This window comes from Pan paniscus, chromosome 12 (assembly GCF_029289425.2).
Source record: "Pan paniscus chromosome 12, NHGRI_mPanPan1-v2.0_pri, whole genome shotgun sequence".
Classification (NCBI taxonomy): Eukaryota; Metazoa; Chordata; class Mammalia; order Primates; family Hominidae; genus Pan; species Pan paniscus.
In genome coordinates this window covers 123,305,345-123,323,098 of record NC_073261.2, presented here as the reverse complement: position 1 = coordinate 123,323,098, position 17,754 = coordinate 123,305,345, and the positions used below count along the sequence as shown (strand labels likewise).

The 17,754-nt window shown below is 55.1% G+C and overlaps 1 protein-coding gene across 8 annotated transcripts in view; it reads right to left on the bottom strand.

Moving 5' to 3' along the window:
* Window positions 1-9,740: 9,740 nt before the first annotated feature.
* Window positions 9,741-17,754, bottom strand: part of EIPR1 (EARP complex and GARP complex interacting protein 1) — a 176,672-nt gene continuing 168,658 nt past the window's right edge. For all 8 annotated transcript variants that reach the window (XM_003807408.3, XM_008959520.4, XM_034952528.2 and 5 more), the window contains 3 exons: window positions 15,345-15,512; window positions 13,762-13,929; window positions 9,741-10,279 (listed from right to left, as the gene is read on the bottom strand). In XM_003807408.3, the coding sequence (XP_003807456.1) occupies window positions 10,105-10,279; window positions 13,762-13,929; window positions 15,345-15,512 (511 nt within the window). In that variant the 3' untranslated portion in view covers window positions 9,741-10,104. The remainder of the gene's footprint in view (window positions 10,280-13,761; window positions 13,930-15,344; window positions 15,513-17,754) is intronic.

Genomic DNA, 17,754 nt, shown 5'->3' with positions numbered 1-17,754 from the left:
ACTATTCCATCACCCACACGGGGCACCGACACGGGGACGCTCACTAGTCCAGCACCGACAAGGGGCACCGACATGGGGACACTCACTAGTCCAGCACCAACAAGGGGACGCTCACTATTCCAGCACCGACACGGGGACGCTCACTATTCCATCACCCACACGGGGCACCGACACGGGGACGCTCACTATTCCTGCACCCACACAGGGACGCTCACTATTCCAGCACCGACACGGGGACGCTCACTATTCCAGCACCGATGCGGGGACGCTCACTACTCTAGCACCGACACAGGGACGCTCACTATTCCAGCACCGACATGGGGACACTCTCTATTCCAGCACGGACACGGGGACACTCACTATTTCAGCACCGACACAGGGACGCTCACTATTCCAGCACCGACACAGGGCACCGACTCGGTGACGCTCACTATTCCAGCACCGACGTGGGGACACTCTCTATTCCAGCACGGACACGGGGACGCTCACTATTCCAGCAGCGACACGGGGCACCGACATGGGGACGCTCACTATTGCAGCACCGACACGGGGACGCTCACTATTGCAGCACCTTCATGGGGACGCTCACTATTCCAGCACCGACACGGGGACGCTCACTATTCCAGCACCGACACGGGGACACTCACTATTACAGCACCGACAAGGGGCACCGACATGGGGATGCTCACTATTCCAGCACCGACAAGGGGCACTGACACGGGGACGCTCACTATACCAGCACCGACCCAGGGACGCTCACTATTCCAGCACCGACACGGGGACGCTCACTATTCCAGCACCAAAAAGGGGACGCTCACTATTCCAGCACCGACACGCGGACGCTCACTATTGCAGCACCGACATGGGGATGGTCACTATTCCAGCACCGACACGGGGCACCGACATGGGGACACTCACTATTACACCACCGACACGGGGACGCTCACTATTGCAGCACCGACACGGGGACGCTCACTATTCCAGCACCGACACGGGGACGCTCACTATTCCAGCACCAACACAGGGACGCTCACTATTGCAGCACCGACACGGGGATGATCACTATTCCATCACCCACACGGGGCACCGACACGGGGACGCTCACTAGTCCAGCACCGACAAGGGGCACCGACATGGGGACACTCACTAGTCCAGCACCAACAAGGGGACGCTCACTATTCCAGCACCGACACGGGGACGCTCACTATTCCATCACCCACACGGGGCACCGACACGGGGACGCTCACTATTCCTGCACCCACACAGGGACGCTCACTATTCCAGCACCGACACGGGGACGCTCACTATTCCAGCACCGATGCGGGGACGCTCACTACTCTAGCACCGACACAGGGACGCTCACTATTCCAGCACCGACATGGGGACACTCTCTATTCCAGCACGGACACGGGGACACTCACTATTTCAGCACCGACACAGGGACGCTCACTATTCCAGCACCGACACAGGGCACCGACTCGGTGACGCTCACTATTCCAGCACCGACGTGGGGACACTCTCTATTCCAGCACGGACACGGGGACGCTCACTATTCCAGCACCGACACGGGGATGTTCACTATTCCAGCACCGACACGGGGACGCTCACTATTCCAGCACCGACACGGGGATGCTCACTATTCCAGCACCGACAAGGGGCACTGACAGGGGGACACTCACTATTCCAGCACCGACACGGGGACGCTCACTATTCCAGCACCAACACGGGGCACCATCACGGGGACACTCACTATTCCAGCACCAACACGGGGCACCAACATGAGGACGCTCACTATTGCAGCACCGATACGGGGACGCTCACTATTCCAGTGCTAACACGGGGATGTTCACTATTCCAGCACCGACACGGGGATGTTCACCATTTCAGCACCGACACGGGGACGCTTACTATTCCAGCACCGACAAGGGGCACTGACAGGGGAATGCTCACTATTCCAGCACGGACACGGGTCACTGACACAGTGACAGTCACTATTCCAGCACGGACATGGGGCACCGATACGAGGACGCTCACTATTCAAGGCCGACATGGGAACACTCACTACTATTCCAGTGTTCCCGACACGGGAACACTCACTTCTCAGTAACGCTCACCGCTATTCCAGCGTTCCCAACACGGGGACGCTCACCGCTATTCCAGCGCTCCCGACACGGGGACGCTCACCGCTATTCCAGCGTTCCCAACACGGGGACGCTCACCGCTATTCCAGCGCTCCCGACACGGGGACGCTCACCGCTATTCCAGCGCTCCCGACACGGGGACGCTCACCGCTATTCCAGCGTTCCCAACACGGGGACGCTCACCAGTATTCCAGCACTGACATGGAAGCCCATGTAAACCAGGAAGTGGGGCTCCTTCCTCCATCAGGCAGCCCGGGGGCTGGATTCCAGGGCACAGTAAGGGAAGGAGGAGACACAGGGAAAGGCCCCAAGGCTATGACACTGGAGCTGGCTTTCAAGAATGAGCAGAATTTCACCAGGTGGAGGAGGACTTCCAAAGGATTTGCAAAGAAGAGCCAATGTAGACAAAGGTGATCTGACGCGTCGTTAGGAAAGGACGCTCATCTGTTTGATCAGAATGTCAGCTATGACAGAGATGCCGGGACGTCCATGAAAAGCCAGGCTGGGTCAGAGGACCGTGATTGATGGTTAGTTGATTGATTGATTTAATAAACCCTCATTAATTGCTATTACACATAAGGCAGCATTTCAAACCAGAAACTCGCAGGCTGTTCCCTATGTGATTTTTAGTGCCTCTTCAATAAGCCATGCAGAAATCCAATCAGCAAGGCTCAGTAAACACTAATCAATCACAATCCTCATCGTCACTTCCTGAGACCATAAAGCGCATGACGGTGTAACTGCTGGGGCATAAGTGATAGGCTCCGAGCCCCTGCATTGTTCTGGAAGCTCGGCCACTCTACTGGTGCATGGGACATGTTTTTAAGGTTATCTTACATTAGAAAAGTGAGTATCAGGAGAAGTCAAAAAGACAAAACCTGTCAACGGAGGGGTGCAGTCAGTTACGGAGCCATTTTTCTTGATTCTTAGGAAATGGCCTTCTATGTACTGCTTTCTATTTGCAAAATAGTCACATTGAATTCACTGGCAGCACAGAATACCTTTGGAAGTTCCATTTTAATCCATCTCTATTTAGGGGATCTTGCTTTTAAATGACCCAGCTTATGGCTTTCAATGTCTCAAAGGAATTAAGAACTTTCATTTTTCACATATTTCATACAAATATACAAGGCAGTATTTCAATTATCCTTTCGTCTGTCCATCAAGCACTTTATCTTGAGATAGACTAAGCTTTGGGTTATTCACTGAAAGTGAGGACCCAATTCTAGAAATGTTCCAAACTCGGCATCTCCTCATTCAGCCTTTAGGGGTAAGATTACCAGACCCAATGACGCCTACTAGTGTTTTAAGATACGAACCACTGTCCCATCCACTTGCCCATCCACCCATCCATCCCCTTCCAACCAACCACCCACTTACCCCATCCAACCACCCACCCACCTACATACCGATCCATCCACTCACCCATCCACCTACCCACCATCCATCCACCTACTCACCCACCCATCATCCATCCACCCATCCAGCCACCCACTCACCTATCCCCAACCAACCACCACCCACCCACTCACCCCATCCAACCACCCATCCATCTACACACCCATCCACCTACCCACCCACCCCTCACCCTCATCCACTCACCATCCACCCACCCAGGTATCCATCCACCCACCCATGCATCCATCCACCCACTCACCTACCTATCCATCTACCCACCCATCCACTGACCCACTATTCATTCACCCACCCATCCAGCCACCCATGCACCATCCACGTAACTGTCCATCCACCCATCCACTCACCCATCCACTATTCATCACCTAACCCCCACCCACCCGCCCGCCATCCACCCACCCGCCCGCCATCCACCCACCCGCCTGCCATCCACCCACTCACCCATCTACCCACCCATTCACCAATCCATCCACACATCCATTCATCCATCAACCCATCCACCCACCTGTACCCACCCATCCACTATCCACTCACCCACCCAATCTGTCCATCCACCCTTCTACCCACCCACCTATCCAACCCAGCCTGACTGTCCCCTGCCTGGCACCCACTTTCTCTAGCCCTGAGGTCCTCAGGGGCCCACAAATCTTTGACCTGGTCTCTGCCTTCTGTCCCTCACCCCTTCCTTCCCTCCTCTGATCCCCCACCCCCCATTTCTGGTGTCTTCAGTCTCTGCCTCCCTGGCTACAGGAGATGCCTTTGCAGGGCCTAGCACAGTGTCTCAGGGAGAACACCAGCAGGCTCGCCCGCCCTGCTGAAGGCCTGCTCCTCCCAACTCCGTCCCCCAAGACCTTTGCCTGGGGTCCTTGTTGTTGAACTAAAGCTGGCCCTGCTGGAGTTCTCACTAACAAGGGCTGTCCTCATGTCATTGGTGACACCCCTAGGAGCCCATCCAGTGCTCTCACACCCTGCCCCCAACACCGCAGCTTTTCACATCCCAGAGGAAGCAGCCACAGCTCTTCTGAACGAGCCACACAGATTATGGGGCAGCTGCAGCCCACACAGTGTGTCCCTGCAGTCTGCAGCATGTGCCCCGGGTGTGGGGAGGGGGACTTCCGGCTCCAGCTCCAGGACACCCTGAGGATGCTGCGTGATGCTTGCTGTGGGTTGGCAGGGCTTCACCTGCTGGTGTCAGAAGATGATTCTCAATTAGCACCAACCCTCCCTCCCATCACCTGGCCAGGCAGAGAGCAGGAATGGAGAGCCACAGCCCGGCCATTTAAGAGCAGCGCCAACTCACTGGGCAGCCCACACCAGAAGGGGCTCCTGAAAAGTGTTAAATCCAAAATCTCCCATTGCTCCCAATCTCACACAGCTCCTGGATTCTCAGTTTAGCCCTGCCAGGCCCATGCTGCAGAGGCACCTGCGGGGAAAGTGGGTTACTAATGACCCTGCTTTGTGCAGCTGGACACGTGCCGAGTAAGTCAGGCCCCGGCCAGGGCACACCATGGATGACATTCATCTTTTCTGGCACTGACGCTGCCGTCCACAGCCACAGGTGACACCGCACAGCACCTGACACTGCACAGAGGGGCCAGGAGGACGGGTCGAGGCTGACTTCTTTCCCCATATTCCTGGCCCCCCAGGTCCTGGTAAAGAAGGTCCACATGTAATCCCATCACCTGCAACACAGCTTCTGTGTAAGGGAGGGAAGAACCCCATCTATACAGGAGGCTTGTCCAGCACAGCCCCTCCACCACCCCACGCACAGGGACGGCCTGTCCAGTGCAGCCCCTCCACCACCCCACGCACAGGGGTGTCCAGTGCAACCCCTCCACCACCCCACGCACAGGGGTGTCCAGTGCAGCCCCTCCACCACCCCAAGCGCAGGGGTGTCCAGTGCAGCCCCTCCACCACCCCACGCGCAGGGGTGTCCAGTGCAGCCCCTCCACCACCCCACGCGCAGGGCTGTCCAGTGCAGCCCCTCCACCACCCCACGCGCAGGGCTGTCCAGTGCAGCCCCTCCACCACCCCACGCGCAGGGGTGTCCAGTGCAGCCCCTCCACCACCCCACGCGCAGGGGTGTCCAGTGCAGCCCCTCCACCACCCCACGCGCAGGGGTGTCCAGTGCAGCCCCTCCACCACCCCACGCGCAGGGCTGTCCAGTGCAGCCCCTCCACCACCCCACGCGCAGGGCTGTCCAGTGCAGCCCCTCCACCACCCCACGCGCAGGGCTGTCCAGTGCAGCCCCTCCACCACCCCACGCGCAGGGGTGTCCAGAGCAGCCCCTCCACCACCCCACGCACAGGGATGCAGGCTTAGCTCTGAAAATGGCATGGGCAACAGAGGATGCTGGTGATGAACCCCAAAGTCTCTGCGTGGCTGCATCCTAACTGTTCCAGCTGTCCAACCAGTCACCTAGAGGTCACTGGGCTGCCTCTGGGTAAGAATTGCTGGAGGCAGAGCCTGAGAGACTTGCATGAAGGGGACATGGCCTATGCCCCGGACCGTGGACAGAGCCGGGCAAGGTGCCCCTAGCCTGTTTCAAAATCCTCACAAGGGGGATGCTTGCTCTGTTTACAAGGGGTCCTTAAGATAAAACTATGTCCTGTGTTTGAATGTGTGTGCATTTTACAAATAGAAGTACTGTTGATGACGCCCAAACCGTGGCCACACTGATGATGGCCGCACTGGCGATGGCCACACTGATGATGGCCGCACTGATGATGGCGTTGGGTCCCACGTGGTGCTGTCCTGGGGCACACTCGCTTTCTCTAACGGAACCTCTCACCCTGTTCATCTGGAGTTGCTCACCAGATCGCACCCTCGCCTTCCTATTCCAGGATATCCCTTCTCCCCTCTCTGTGCTTCTCCACTGGACTAGTCTATCCGCATTCAGAAATATAGATATTTCTCCTTCTTAAAGAGAGAGATCCTCAGCCGGGCACGGTGGCTCACATCTGTAATCCCAGCACTTTTGGGAGGCTGAGGTGGGCAGATCACCTGAGGTCAGGAGTTTGAGACCAGCCTGGCCAACAAGGTGAAACCCCATCTCTACTAAAAATACAAAAATTAGCCCGGTGTGGTGGCGCATGCCTGTAATCCCAGCTACTCTGGAGGCTGAGGCAGGAGAATCATTTGAACCTGGGAGGCGGAGGTTGCAGTGAGCCAAGATTGTGCCACTGCACTCCAGCCTGGGCGACAGAGCAAAACTCCGTCTCAAAAAAAAAAAAAAAAAAAGAAATAGAAATCTCCTTGTGGTCACAGGCCCTGGGGGGCTACTCCTCCTGTTGTTTCCTTTACACAGCCCCTCCCGCTCCCAGCTTCCTACCTCTCTCATCCCACGCCGCTCCTGCAGTTCATGCTGCTCCTGCTGTCCACGCTGCTCCTGCCATCCACCAGCTGCCAGGGGGCCTCCCCAGGGCCATCCACACCTCCATGTCCGTGTCCATCTCCAGCTCGTTCTCCCCGACATCTGACGCCCCATCTGCAGCCTTGAGGGTGCCTCAGTCCTTCTCCCGGAAACCCCCACTTTGCTTGGCTCCTGGATACCCCATGCCCTGTGCCCTCCCACCCCCAGACTCCTCTGAAGGAGGATTCAGAGGAATCTTCACCTCCTCGGAGGATTCAGAGGAATCTTCGCCTCCTCTGAAGATTCCTCATCCCAGAGCTCACCTGACGTCTTCTCTACACGACTTTCGTGTGGTCTTCTGGGGGCCCTGCCATCCGTTCACCATTGAAGGACGCTTGTGTTGCTTCCAGCACTTGGTGATTATGCCTGGGTAGAAATATCTGTGTATAGGTATTTATGCAAACATAAGTTTTATTTTCTGGGGCTGGCATTGGCAAACAGGCCCCAGGCCACATCCACCCGCCGCCTGTCTTTGTAAACTCATGGTGTGTGTCTGGCAGGACAACCACAGAGAGGAACAGGGACAGTGACTGTGGCCCTCAAAGTCTAAAATGTTTACTTTCCAGATCCTTTCTAGAAAAGGATCCAGGGTAAAGACGTGAGGGCTGACTGGTGTGGTGAGTGTGTGTTAAACTCATGAGAAGCCAGCCACCGGGTGCACAGTGGCCTCACCATTGCACACACACAACGTACACACACCGGCGGCTGTGTGCCAATCAAAGGCAGTAAACCATCCAAACTCTAAACTTCAGTCCTCACCTGTTCAGTGGCTTCCGTCTCAAAAAGGCAGGACCTCCAGTTCCCCATGGCTGGGCCTCCTGCCTCATTCCCATGCCAGCCCGGCTGCCTCCCTACCTGATCCACTCACCCAGGCGCCACCCCACCCCAACCCTGGGCCTTGGCTCATGCATCACCTTCTCAGAGAGCCTCACTCCCACAGCGCTCCCTGGCCCCTCCTCTACACTCCCCTGTGGCATCTGTCCCCATGTCACCTGATGGCCCACAGGAGCACTCACTCCAGGGGAGCTGAGACTTGCCCTAATCACAGCTGTGGCTGCAGCAACAGCAGGATCTAGAAGTGTGGGTACACAGTAGGCACTCAATTTATGTTTGTTAAACAAACACATTTTCTTTCAAGTGACAGCAACTGAAGGGAGGACTGACATTACAATGCCACACATTCCCCACACGTGCAGGTTTTACCTGGAAGCAGAAATGCTGGAGGGTCTGCAACACATCCGTCTCTGTCCACCCCCATTCCCCACCAGCACACCCCTCCCCAAGGCCCCCCGCACCAGCTTGCCCCTCCCCATGCCCCCCCCACCAGCACACCCCTCCCCACGGTCTCACCCACTTGTGCGCCCCTCCCCACTCCCCACCCACCAGTGCGCCCCTCCCCACTCCCCACCTACCAGTGCGTCCCTCCCCACGGCCCCACCCACCAGCGCGCCCCTCCCCATGGCCTCCCCACCAGCGTGCCCCTCCCCACGGCCCCACCCACCTGCATTCCCCTCCCCACTCCTCACCCACCTGTGCACCCCTCCCCACGGCCCCCCAACCAGCGTGCCTCTCCCCATGGCCCCCCCCACCTGCAAGCCCCTCCTGACTCCCCACCTGCGCACCCCTCCCCACGGCCTCCCCACCAGCGTGCCCCTCCCCACGGCCCCACCAACCTGCATTCCCCTCCCCACTCCTCACCCACCTGTGCACCCCTCCCCACGGCCCCCCAACCAGCGTGCCTCTCCCCATGGCCCCCCGACCTGCGTTCCCCTCCCCACTCCCCACTCACCTGCGTGCCTCTCCCAACAGCCCCACCCAGCTGTGCACCCCTCCCTACAGCCCCCACCTGTGGACCCCCCCCATACTTGTCCCCTCGCCCAGGACCCCACCTTTTCACCTCTCCCTCTATGGCCTCCACTTCGCTGTGAACTCTCATCTATGAAAAGAAAATCCAGGATGTGGCCCTCTGGGTGCACAGTGTCCTTAGCAGCACGGCACACCTACTGGCGGGGGGCGCTGCAGCAGGAACGTGTCCTTTTTGCAGGTCGGGCAAGACTTGTCCTAGAATCGTCAAACCCCAGAGCTGATGGGCCTGTGAGCTCAGCCCGTCCTTCCCCATCATTACAGATGAGGTGATCGGGGCAGCAGAGCGCAGAAGTGGCCCCTGCGGGGACACCTGGCCAGGTGGAGGCCTAAGGGAGATGGAGCCCGGAGTCCAGGGCCCAGGTGGCTTCTCCAGTGGGAACATGCACCAGACACAGAGAACAGACCCCGCACACCCAAGGGAACCACAAACAGAGGCTGCGAGGTCAGTGTTTGAGGATTCCTAAGGAGAAGCACTGATGAGTGTAGGAGCCTATGAGGGGTCCCCGACAACTGAGACGCGGGAGCCCAACCCCAAGCTCCCAGGTGAGGGAGGACGGCACCTCCAAGGCCACCAGTGTGTGCGCGTGGGGAGGGGACCCTGCCCGGCTCACAGGGTGGGCAGGACACAGCACAGGATGGGCTGCAGAGACCAGGGGAGGCCCAGGGCGGGCAGAGCCTGCGTCTACAGCAGTGAAAATGCATCACACCAGCTCAGCCCAGGGCGCGAGCCAGGTGCCCACCACTGCTGCAGCCAGCATGGCTCCCAGGAGTTCCATGCTAGGGCGGCGTAGACAGCACATGTCTGTCCATCTGCATTTTCCCTGGGTCAGGAAAGAGAAAATGGACAAAGACCCAGGAGATGGGGTCACAGGGCAGAGCTCCTGAAAGAATGAGCCGAGCACCTGTGCAGCGTGGATTTATTTTATTTCATTTTTTACTCTCAAGAGAAAGAAGAGTTACTATTGCAGGAACAGACATTTTTTTAAAAAGTGAAACTCCTAACACCCTTAAAACAGAAAACGTTGTTATTCACATAACAATGTGGGGCTCTGTCTCTGCCGACAGGGGCTGGGTTCGGGCATTAGCTGTGCCGTCGACAATAGCCCCATTCACCCCATTCATAAATGCTGCTGCTACAGGAAGGGAACAGCGGCTCTCCCGGAAAGGGATACACCTGGAAAACGAGTCACCTCCAAAGAGCTGCGACTGTTTGAGAATCTGCCAAGAGGAAAACCACCCAATGGGACCTGGATAACCCAGGCCCGGGAGTCACAGCAGGATGTGGTACTTCAGGGCCCTGGGCACCCTGTTGATCACGAGCCTCCCGTCATAGCTCAGGGAGGCAAACAGCCACGGGTCGGCCGAGGACCAGTCCACGGCATAGACGCTGTCCTCGTGCTCCTCGTAGGTGGCGATCACGTTGTCCTGCAGGGGCTCCTTGCTCCTGCAATGCAACAGAGGCAGACGTCAGCGTGGCAGCTCCGGCGGGGCGGGCAGGAGAGGGGCAGGGAGGACGCGAGGGCTGCCGTCGGGAAACACGGGAGGTACTGGGGCCTCAGCTTTCTCCGCTGTGGGATGGGAAGAATTAGAGGAGCCCACACTGAGGACAGTGGGGTGGTCCCTGCAGAAGCCCAGAAACCCTCACTGTCACTGTGAGGAGTGGGCATTTCTCAAAAGGTTTATGGAAATCGGCGACATTGGCACATGGTGTCTTGGTTTCTTCTGTCCTTGGCCCCCGGGTGCCTGGGTTGATATTTTGTTGGAGGTCTTCCAAGGGCTTCCTTTGCTCAGGGGAAAGACTGGGGGAAGTAGTCACCGTGTCTGGGTAACACAGGATGTAAACGCCCCTATTGCTTGAGCAGAAAGGACCCTGGGAAGCAGCGGGTCCAGCTCCTGGCTGTGTAGGAGTCAGAGGCTGGGGCACAAGGAGCCTTGCTAGGATGGGAGTGGGGCTGGGCTGAGGATCCCCCCATGACACCAAGAAGAAGACGCCCTGGCCCTGTGGGAGCAGCAGAGGCGTGACCTGCCTGGCCTCCCCCAGGGTGTTTCCCACCTCGCCTCCCTTGACTGTGAGTTACCCTCACTGGGAGCCCTGACCAGGGGATCCTCACACAAGAAGCACCACTTCCTCGGCACAGCGTGCGCACGGGGAGGGGGCCCTGCCCGGCTCACAGCGGCCACTTTCCGGTGGACACAGGCTTCTCTGGCACTTTCCTTCCCATTTCACAAAAAAATTCCCACATAATTTGTGTACCGCATTCTAACTGCTTTTGCATTTCTTTGTAGGAAAATGCTTCACCCCCCAGCAAGACGGACCCTCCAGAACTCGCATGGTCTCTGGGAAGCTGGCTTCCCACGAAGTAGACCTGCCAGTGCTCAACTGCTGTTGTGGGACGAATGCCAGGTGCAAATCCTTAGGAGGAATCATGGTTTCCTGAATGCAGCAGGACATCAGGACTGAGGGATGTCCTAAGAAGTCTGCGTCGCCCTGATCACCTCCTCCCTTCCTATCTTGCTCCCATGACGCTGCCGCCCAGAAGACAACGCCAGCAGTCTTCCGACCAACGGGCCCATCAGGCTCCTCCCCTAACAGGGACAGACATGGTGAGGAAGTGCAGACTCCCTGGGCCACTGGCAGAGAGGACGGTAAAGGGAGCCAGGCCCACAGGCACCGAGAGACCGCTGGGCAGATGCTACCGTGCGTGTGCTTAAATACCATTCTATGGCAGACCGAGTTTCTAAGGATTGAACAGAAAAACAACAGAGTCTGGCTCACGCCTGTAATCCTAGCACTTTGGGAGGCTGAAGTGGGCAGATCACTTGAGCTCAGGAGTTTGAGACCAGCTTGGGCAACATGGCAAAACTCTGTCTCTACAAAAAATTAGCTAGACATGGTGCCGTGGGCCTGTTGTCCCAGCTACTTGAGGGGCTGAGGTGAGAGGATCACCTGAGCCCAGGAGGTCAAGGCTGCAGTGAGCCATGATCGTGCCACTGCACACCAGCTTGGGTGACTTTTTTGTTTGTTTTTTTTTGTCTCAAAAACAAAACAAAGGCAACAGAGTCAAGAGACAAACAGATGGGCCCATCCCCACTGCAGAAAGGGTCCAAAGACAGAGACAATCAGATGGTCCCATCCCCACTGCAGAAAGGGTCCGAAGACGGAGACAATCAGATGGTCCCATCGCCACTGCAGAAAGGGTCCGAAGACAGAGACAATCAGATGGGCCCATCGCCACTGCAGAAAGGGTCTGAAGACAGAGACAATCGGATGGGCCCATCCCCACTGCAGAAAGGGTCCGAAGACGGAGACAATCAGATGGTCCCATCGCCACTGCAGAAAGGGTCCGAAGACAGAGACAATCAGATGGGCCCATTGCCACTGCAGAAAGGGTCTGAAGACAGAGACAATCAGATGGGCCCATCGCCACTGCAGAAAGGGTCAGAAGAAAGAGACAATCAGATGGGCCCATCGCCACTGCAGAAAGGGTCTGAAGACAGAGACAATCAGATGGGCCCATCCCTACTGCAGAAAGGGTCTGAAGACAGAGACAATCAGATGGGCCCATCCCCACTGCAGAAAGGGTCAGAAGACAGAGACAATCGGATGGTCCCATCCCCACTGCAGAAAGGGTCCGAAGACAGAGACAATCGGATGGGCCCATCCCCACTGCAGAAAGGGTCTGAAGACAGAGACAATCAGATGGGCCCATCGCCACTGCAGAAAGGGTCTGAAGACAGAGACAATCAGATGGGCCCATCCCTACTGCAGAAAGGGTCTGAAGACAGAGACAATCAGATGGGCCCATCCCCACTGCAGAAAGGGTCAGAAGACAGAGACAATCGGATGGTCCCATCCCCACTGCAGAAAGGGTCCGAAGACAGAGACAATCAGATGGGCCCATCGCCACTGCAGAAAGGGTCCGAAGACAGAGACAATCAGATGGGCCCATCGCCACTGCAGAAAGGGTCAGAAGAAAGAGGTCTTCTCACAGAGGAATTTTAGACCAAGCTCAGGTGGGTAGGGGGAGAATTCAGACAAAAAACAGTGCAAAGGATCCCAAAACAGAGTGACAGACCCCATCGTATCTAAGGGCTCTGTCCAACTTCACAAGGTTTTATTCCAGAACCTCCTTCCTCTGGAACCTGGGGCAAGAATCTCTGCGGTTGCATCTGAATCGCACCTAGTCACCCCCCAGGAAGCGGCTGCCACTTGTAAAGGTGGACTGCTCAAGGACACAGGGGACCTGGCACTGCACCGCTGACCAGAGGCGGGCATGAAGAGGGTGCCCTTAGCGATCTCCCATCTCACCTAGGATCAGAAATTAAGGTGCATAGGAAAAAGCTTTGGGAAAATCCAGAACCATGATGGTGTGACTAGAAAACACACATCATGGTTGACCACATTTTGTAGAGTATCTAGAAGTGAAGTAGGACCTGGGTTTGAGACTGGGAAGGTTGGCCTGGAGTCTCCGCCCTGCTACCAGCCAGTGGAAGGCCCGTGAGCTGATGGCCAACAACCTGACCCCAACACGCTCAAATCCACGCCAGTGAAGACACTGACTGTGATGCGTCTCTTACAGGGAGTGCTGTGAGGATTGGGATATATTCGTTCTATTATTATTCATGCTCAAGTTTGAAGACCAGTGAGTCTTTTAAATCTTACAGATGGCATTCAATAAGAATACAAACACAAATAGATCTATTTTAAAACCGCACCTAACCCTAACCCACCCGCAGTGCCTCCCACCTGGGCTGCTAATGACGGCACCCCTGGAACTGTGGGTCCCCACAGCTGCAGTGGGTAAGGAGAGTGTCCCCCAAACGCACTCCTGGAAGCTTTCTACATACACAGCCTGGCTCGGGAGATGGCTGTGCAGACAGGAGGCTCTGGTACGGCGTGAGCCACTCTGCAGTGTGTGCCCTTACTTCTCTTCAGAACGGTGGTCCTCCTGGTCACTGATGTCATCGTCGTCTACCAAGTGGCCGAAGGGCTCCGACGAGATGGACACCATGTTGGAAAGGATGACTCTGCTGTCACTGCTGCCCGTGAGGACCAGCTGGTCATGAGAGTGGTTGTAGCGGACGTTCCACACCCTGCAAAGGGCAAGGCAGCTGCTGAAATGAACTGTCACCCGCAGGCAACACCAACAATGGACCACACCGGCTCTGAGGGCCCCACTAGGCTGGGGCTCACGTTAGGCACTGCCAGGCAATCGGCCCCCAGTCACAGGGCCTGACCTGACATAAGGCAGTTTTCCGCTGAGGTTGGGTTTACTGTAGGTTTCTCTTAAGTCCCAAGAGACAGACAGGGAAGACTAAATGTTGGCCGAAACCTACAGGAGGAGAAGGCTTATCACGCAACATTTCAGACAAGCTTTCTAAAATTCGAAAAAAAAAAAATACTGCCCCAGAAGCAACATGTGGATTAGCGATATCCTGTAATATCAAACAAGCCTCACGGCATCTTCCCAGTTGGCAGTGACTGTGGGTCCTGAGACCAGGGCATGGCGGCCTCCCGGGGCACAAGGGCTGTCCTTGGTTTTGGCTACTGGGATCAGCTTTCTTGCTGGCGTGGGTCCTAGAGCCTGGGAGCTTCTGCCTCCCGTCATGCTGAGGCCAAAACAAGCTCCAGGGCCCAGGTGGCAGACAGTGCCAGGCCCTTGACGCTAGGAGGTGCACCCAGCATGGCCAGGGGCACAGGGAGGCCCAGCCACTCAGACCACAGGAAATTCCAGCAAGTCACTGAATTTATCAGAAGTGTGCACTACCAATCCGGGGTTTTAACATACAGCTTCAGATAAGTAATTCAAACGATACAGAGATGCAGGCCATAGGGAGTGAATGCCCCTTTTTGACTTGGGGAGGATTCCTGATGAGATTTTGGCTCTTACTCTTTCAGACATTTCCTCCACATACCTGTGTCACTCACACTTGTGTACACCCGTGTGTGCACACACGTTTTATTTGCATAAAAATGGATTCATGCTATACATGCCATTGTACAACTTCATCTTTTTACTTACTTAGCAAAAAGTACCCAGCACATGAAAAACGTTCAAATAATATGTTAGGGAGAATGAGTGACCTCAGAGATCTTCCCACAGCCACATAGAGATGCTTCACATTCTCCCGACAGCTGCATCATCTCCGCTGCACGGATGTCACCTAATTTACTTAACCAGTCCCCTAGTGATGGACATTTGGGTGGTTTCCAGGTTTCTGGCATTACAAACAATGTTGCGTGAACATCTGTGCACATTTATTTTTGCATACTTGAACCAGCACTGTTTCAAGAGAAAACAGAATTTAATGTTTTTCTTCTTTTCCTACGTTTATAAATCACAAACATTCAGATTTGGAATTAGTGTTTCTTTAGGAAAAATAAAACTGGGTTGATTGATTCACAGCAGCACAAACTAAGCTGGTTTGTGTCTTTCCCAATGGTAAAGTAATTAGCAAAATCAATTGCGTAATCCCCTCCTCCCTGAAGCAGCCAGGAGCGGCCCTACCAGTGGGAGTGCTCCTCCAGGGTCTTCACGGGTTCGGTGACATTTCGGGTGTCCCAGAACTTCACCTTACAGTCGTCTCCACAGCTGGCCAAGTAGTATTGCTTATTGGGATTAAAGTCAAGGTCCCGCACCAGCTGTCCGTGGGCATTCTCTATGCAGTAGATCTGGCTGAGGGAGAAGGAAGAACAGCAAAGGAAAATAGTAAATGGATTAGGAAAAGCCACTGCGTGCTGCGGGCACACACTGGTTTCCCGGGACCCTGTCTAATCCCCCGGCCCAGGGTGCTCTCATCCCCTCGGCGTTCCTGCCCTGCAGGAAGAGGCTGGCGCCAGCTCCTCCATCCCAGCAACCCTGTGTGGTCGCACCACGCTCATCTCTCCAGAAGCGTATCTGTGACCCTCTGGGCGAGCCGTGGAAGGAATTTTTGCTTTGTAGCCATCAAAAATGTGACTTGGTATCTTGAGAATGAAAGCATGCCAGAGGGGCTGCAACAGCCATGGGGACACTGAGCCAGACATTTGGACAGGATGCCTGACACATTTCTGGAGGGACACAGTGAAGAAGGAAAAGAAAAAGACAGGGAATTGAGGTAGAATATAGTGTTGGGAAATTTTATATATATATACTTACACACACATACAACACAAAATATCTATCTATATATAGAACTATATATATACAGAGAGAAAGAGAAAGGGGGGAGCAGTGGGGAAGGCCATGGAAGCAGGAAGGGGCCGGCTATCTATCTATCTATAGATATATACAGAGAGAGAGAGAGAAAGGGAGGAGCAGTGGGGAAGGCCATGAAAGCAGGAAGGACCATGCCAGCTGGGCTTGCCATTCCACTGTCCACACCAGCTCCAGGTCCAACACTGCTGGTGGCCAGTGCAACCCACTCGCTCCAGGGTGGCAGAAGGGGACTGTTTGAAATGAGTCACACGGCTGTTCACAGTGCGTGCGTTCTCACACTCACGCGTGCATCTGTGTGCATGCCCACACATGTATGTACACACACATGCACACATCCATGCATGAGAGGGCAGACACGCACACACGCACTCACACATCTCACTTTGCCCTGGATCCTATGGTCCTTGGCTGCTCCTCGCAGGGTCTGAAGTCATAATATCCTGCCTACGGCCCTGATGTCATGAATCCCAGAGGGCAGGTCATCCAGTGAGGCTGGACAGTGGCTTGGAACAAAAGGCTGCGCCCAGGAGAGCAAAGAACCCATGGCCTGGCGCTGCCCAGCGGCTCCTACCTGCACGGCCTCCCCAGCACTGCCGTGGGCGGGACTGAAATCACTCCTGCATCATTTACCTTCCTCACCGCAGGCCTCAATGGGGCTGAAGAGCAATGGGAAACTTCTGTGCCTTGTAATTTGCTTCCCTTATCTGAAGACCATCATTGTTCTCTGCTCTCCAAAGTAGATGAACTCAATTCCTTTCATCTTTTTCTCTCACATTAGAACTCCCGGCCCTAAACCACTTTTAAATCTTCTGGTTTTTATATCCTGCACCTTTGCAATATCTTAATATTTCTTCCCTAAAATATAATACCTAAACTTTTAAATCTTTCAAGGGAAACAGGCAAAGGTAGAAAATTAAAAACTTGGCAAATTCCCGGGGAACTAGATGGTCAGTCGCACATGCACGACGTATTAACTAAAGGTTACTGCATGCTCCATCACCAGTAACTGTCACACAAAAGCATCATACCACCTAAAAAAGCACCAAAGGCATCCTGGCTCCATGCAAACCAAAGCTGCTTGCAAAAGGAGAAATGACAGTCATTGAGAAGGCGCCAGGACCCTCTGTGCTGCGCTGGCACGTCCTCACCACAGACACAACACGGGCAAAATGAGGCCACTGCCAGATGTCACCCATCAAAGCCACGGGCATCTTTTTGTTTGCTTATTTGTTTGGTCTGTAACGTCAGTCTTTGAGTTTCTTGTTTTCAGATACTGAAATTCTTCACATCCTTCAAAAAACCATGCAGACAAAGGACACGATGACCACAGGACACGGAGAAATGGATTTCAGCAGGACGTTCATCACGGGCTGAGTCTGTGGTTTCCAGCTTCTGATTAGGAAACCAAACAAGCCCTCTGCACGGACGTGCACAAAGGAGGAAGTGGCAATTGATTCTTTATTAGCCCCTGAGTTTTCAGAGGGGCCTTGGAACTAAACCTAAAGTTGTGTCCCCACCCTGGAATCAACACGAGTTATTGTATGACATCCGTCTTTTCAGCTCGGTGATAAATTATGGTGTGCTGAGGGGATAAACTGTATCTTAAAAAAGCTTGTGTGGGCTTCCGTTGCCACGGCAACAGACGTGCTACCATCACTCCTTTGCCTATCAAAATCACAACTGGAACGGAAAACTCGCTCTTATTTGTTCCATTAGAGCT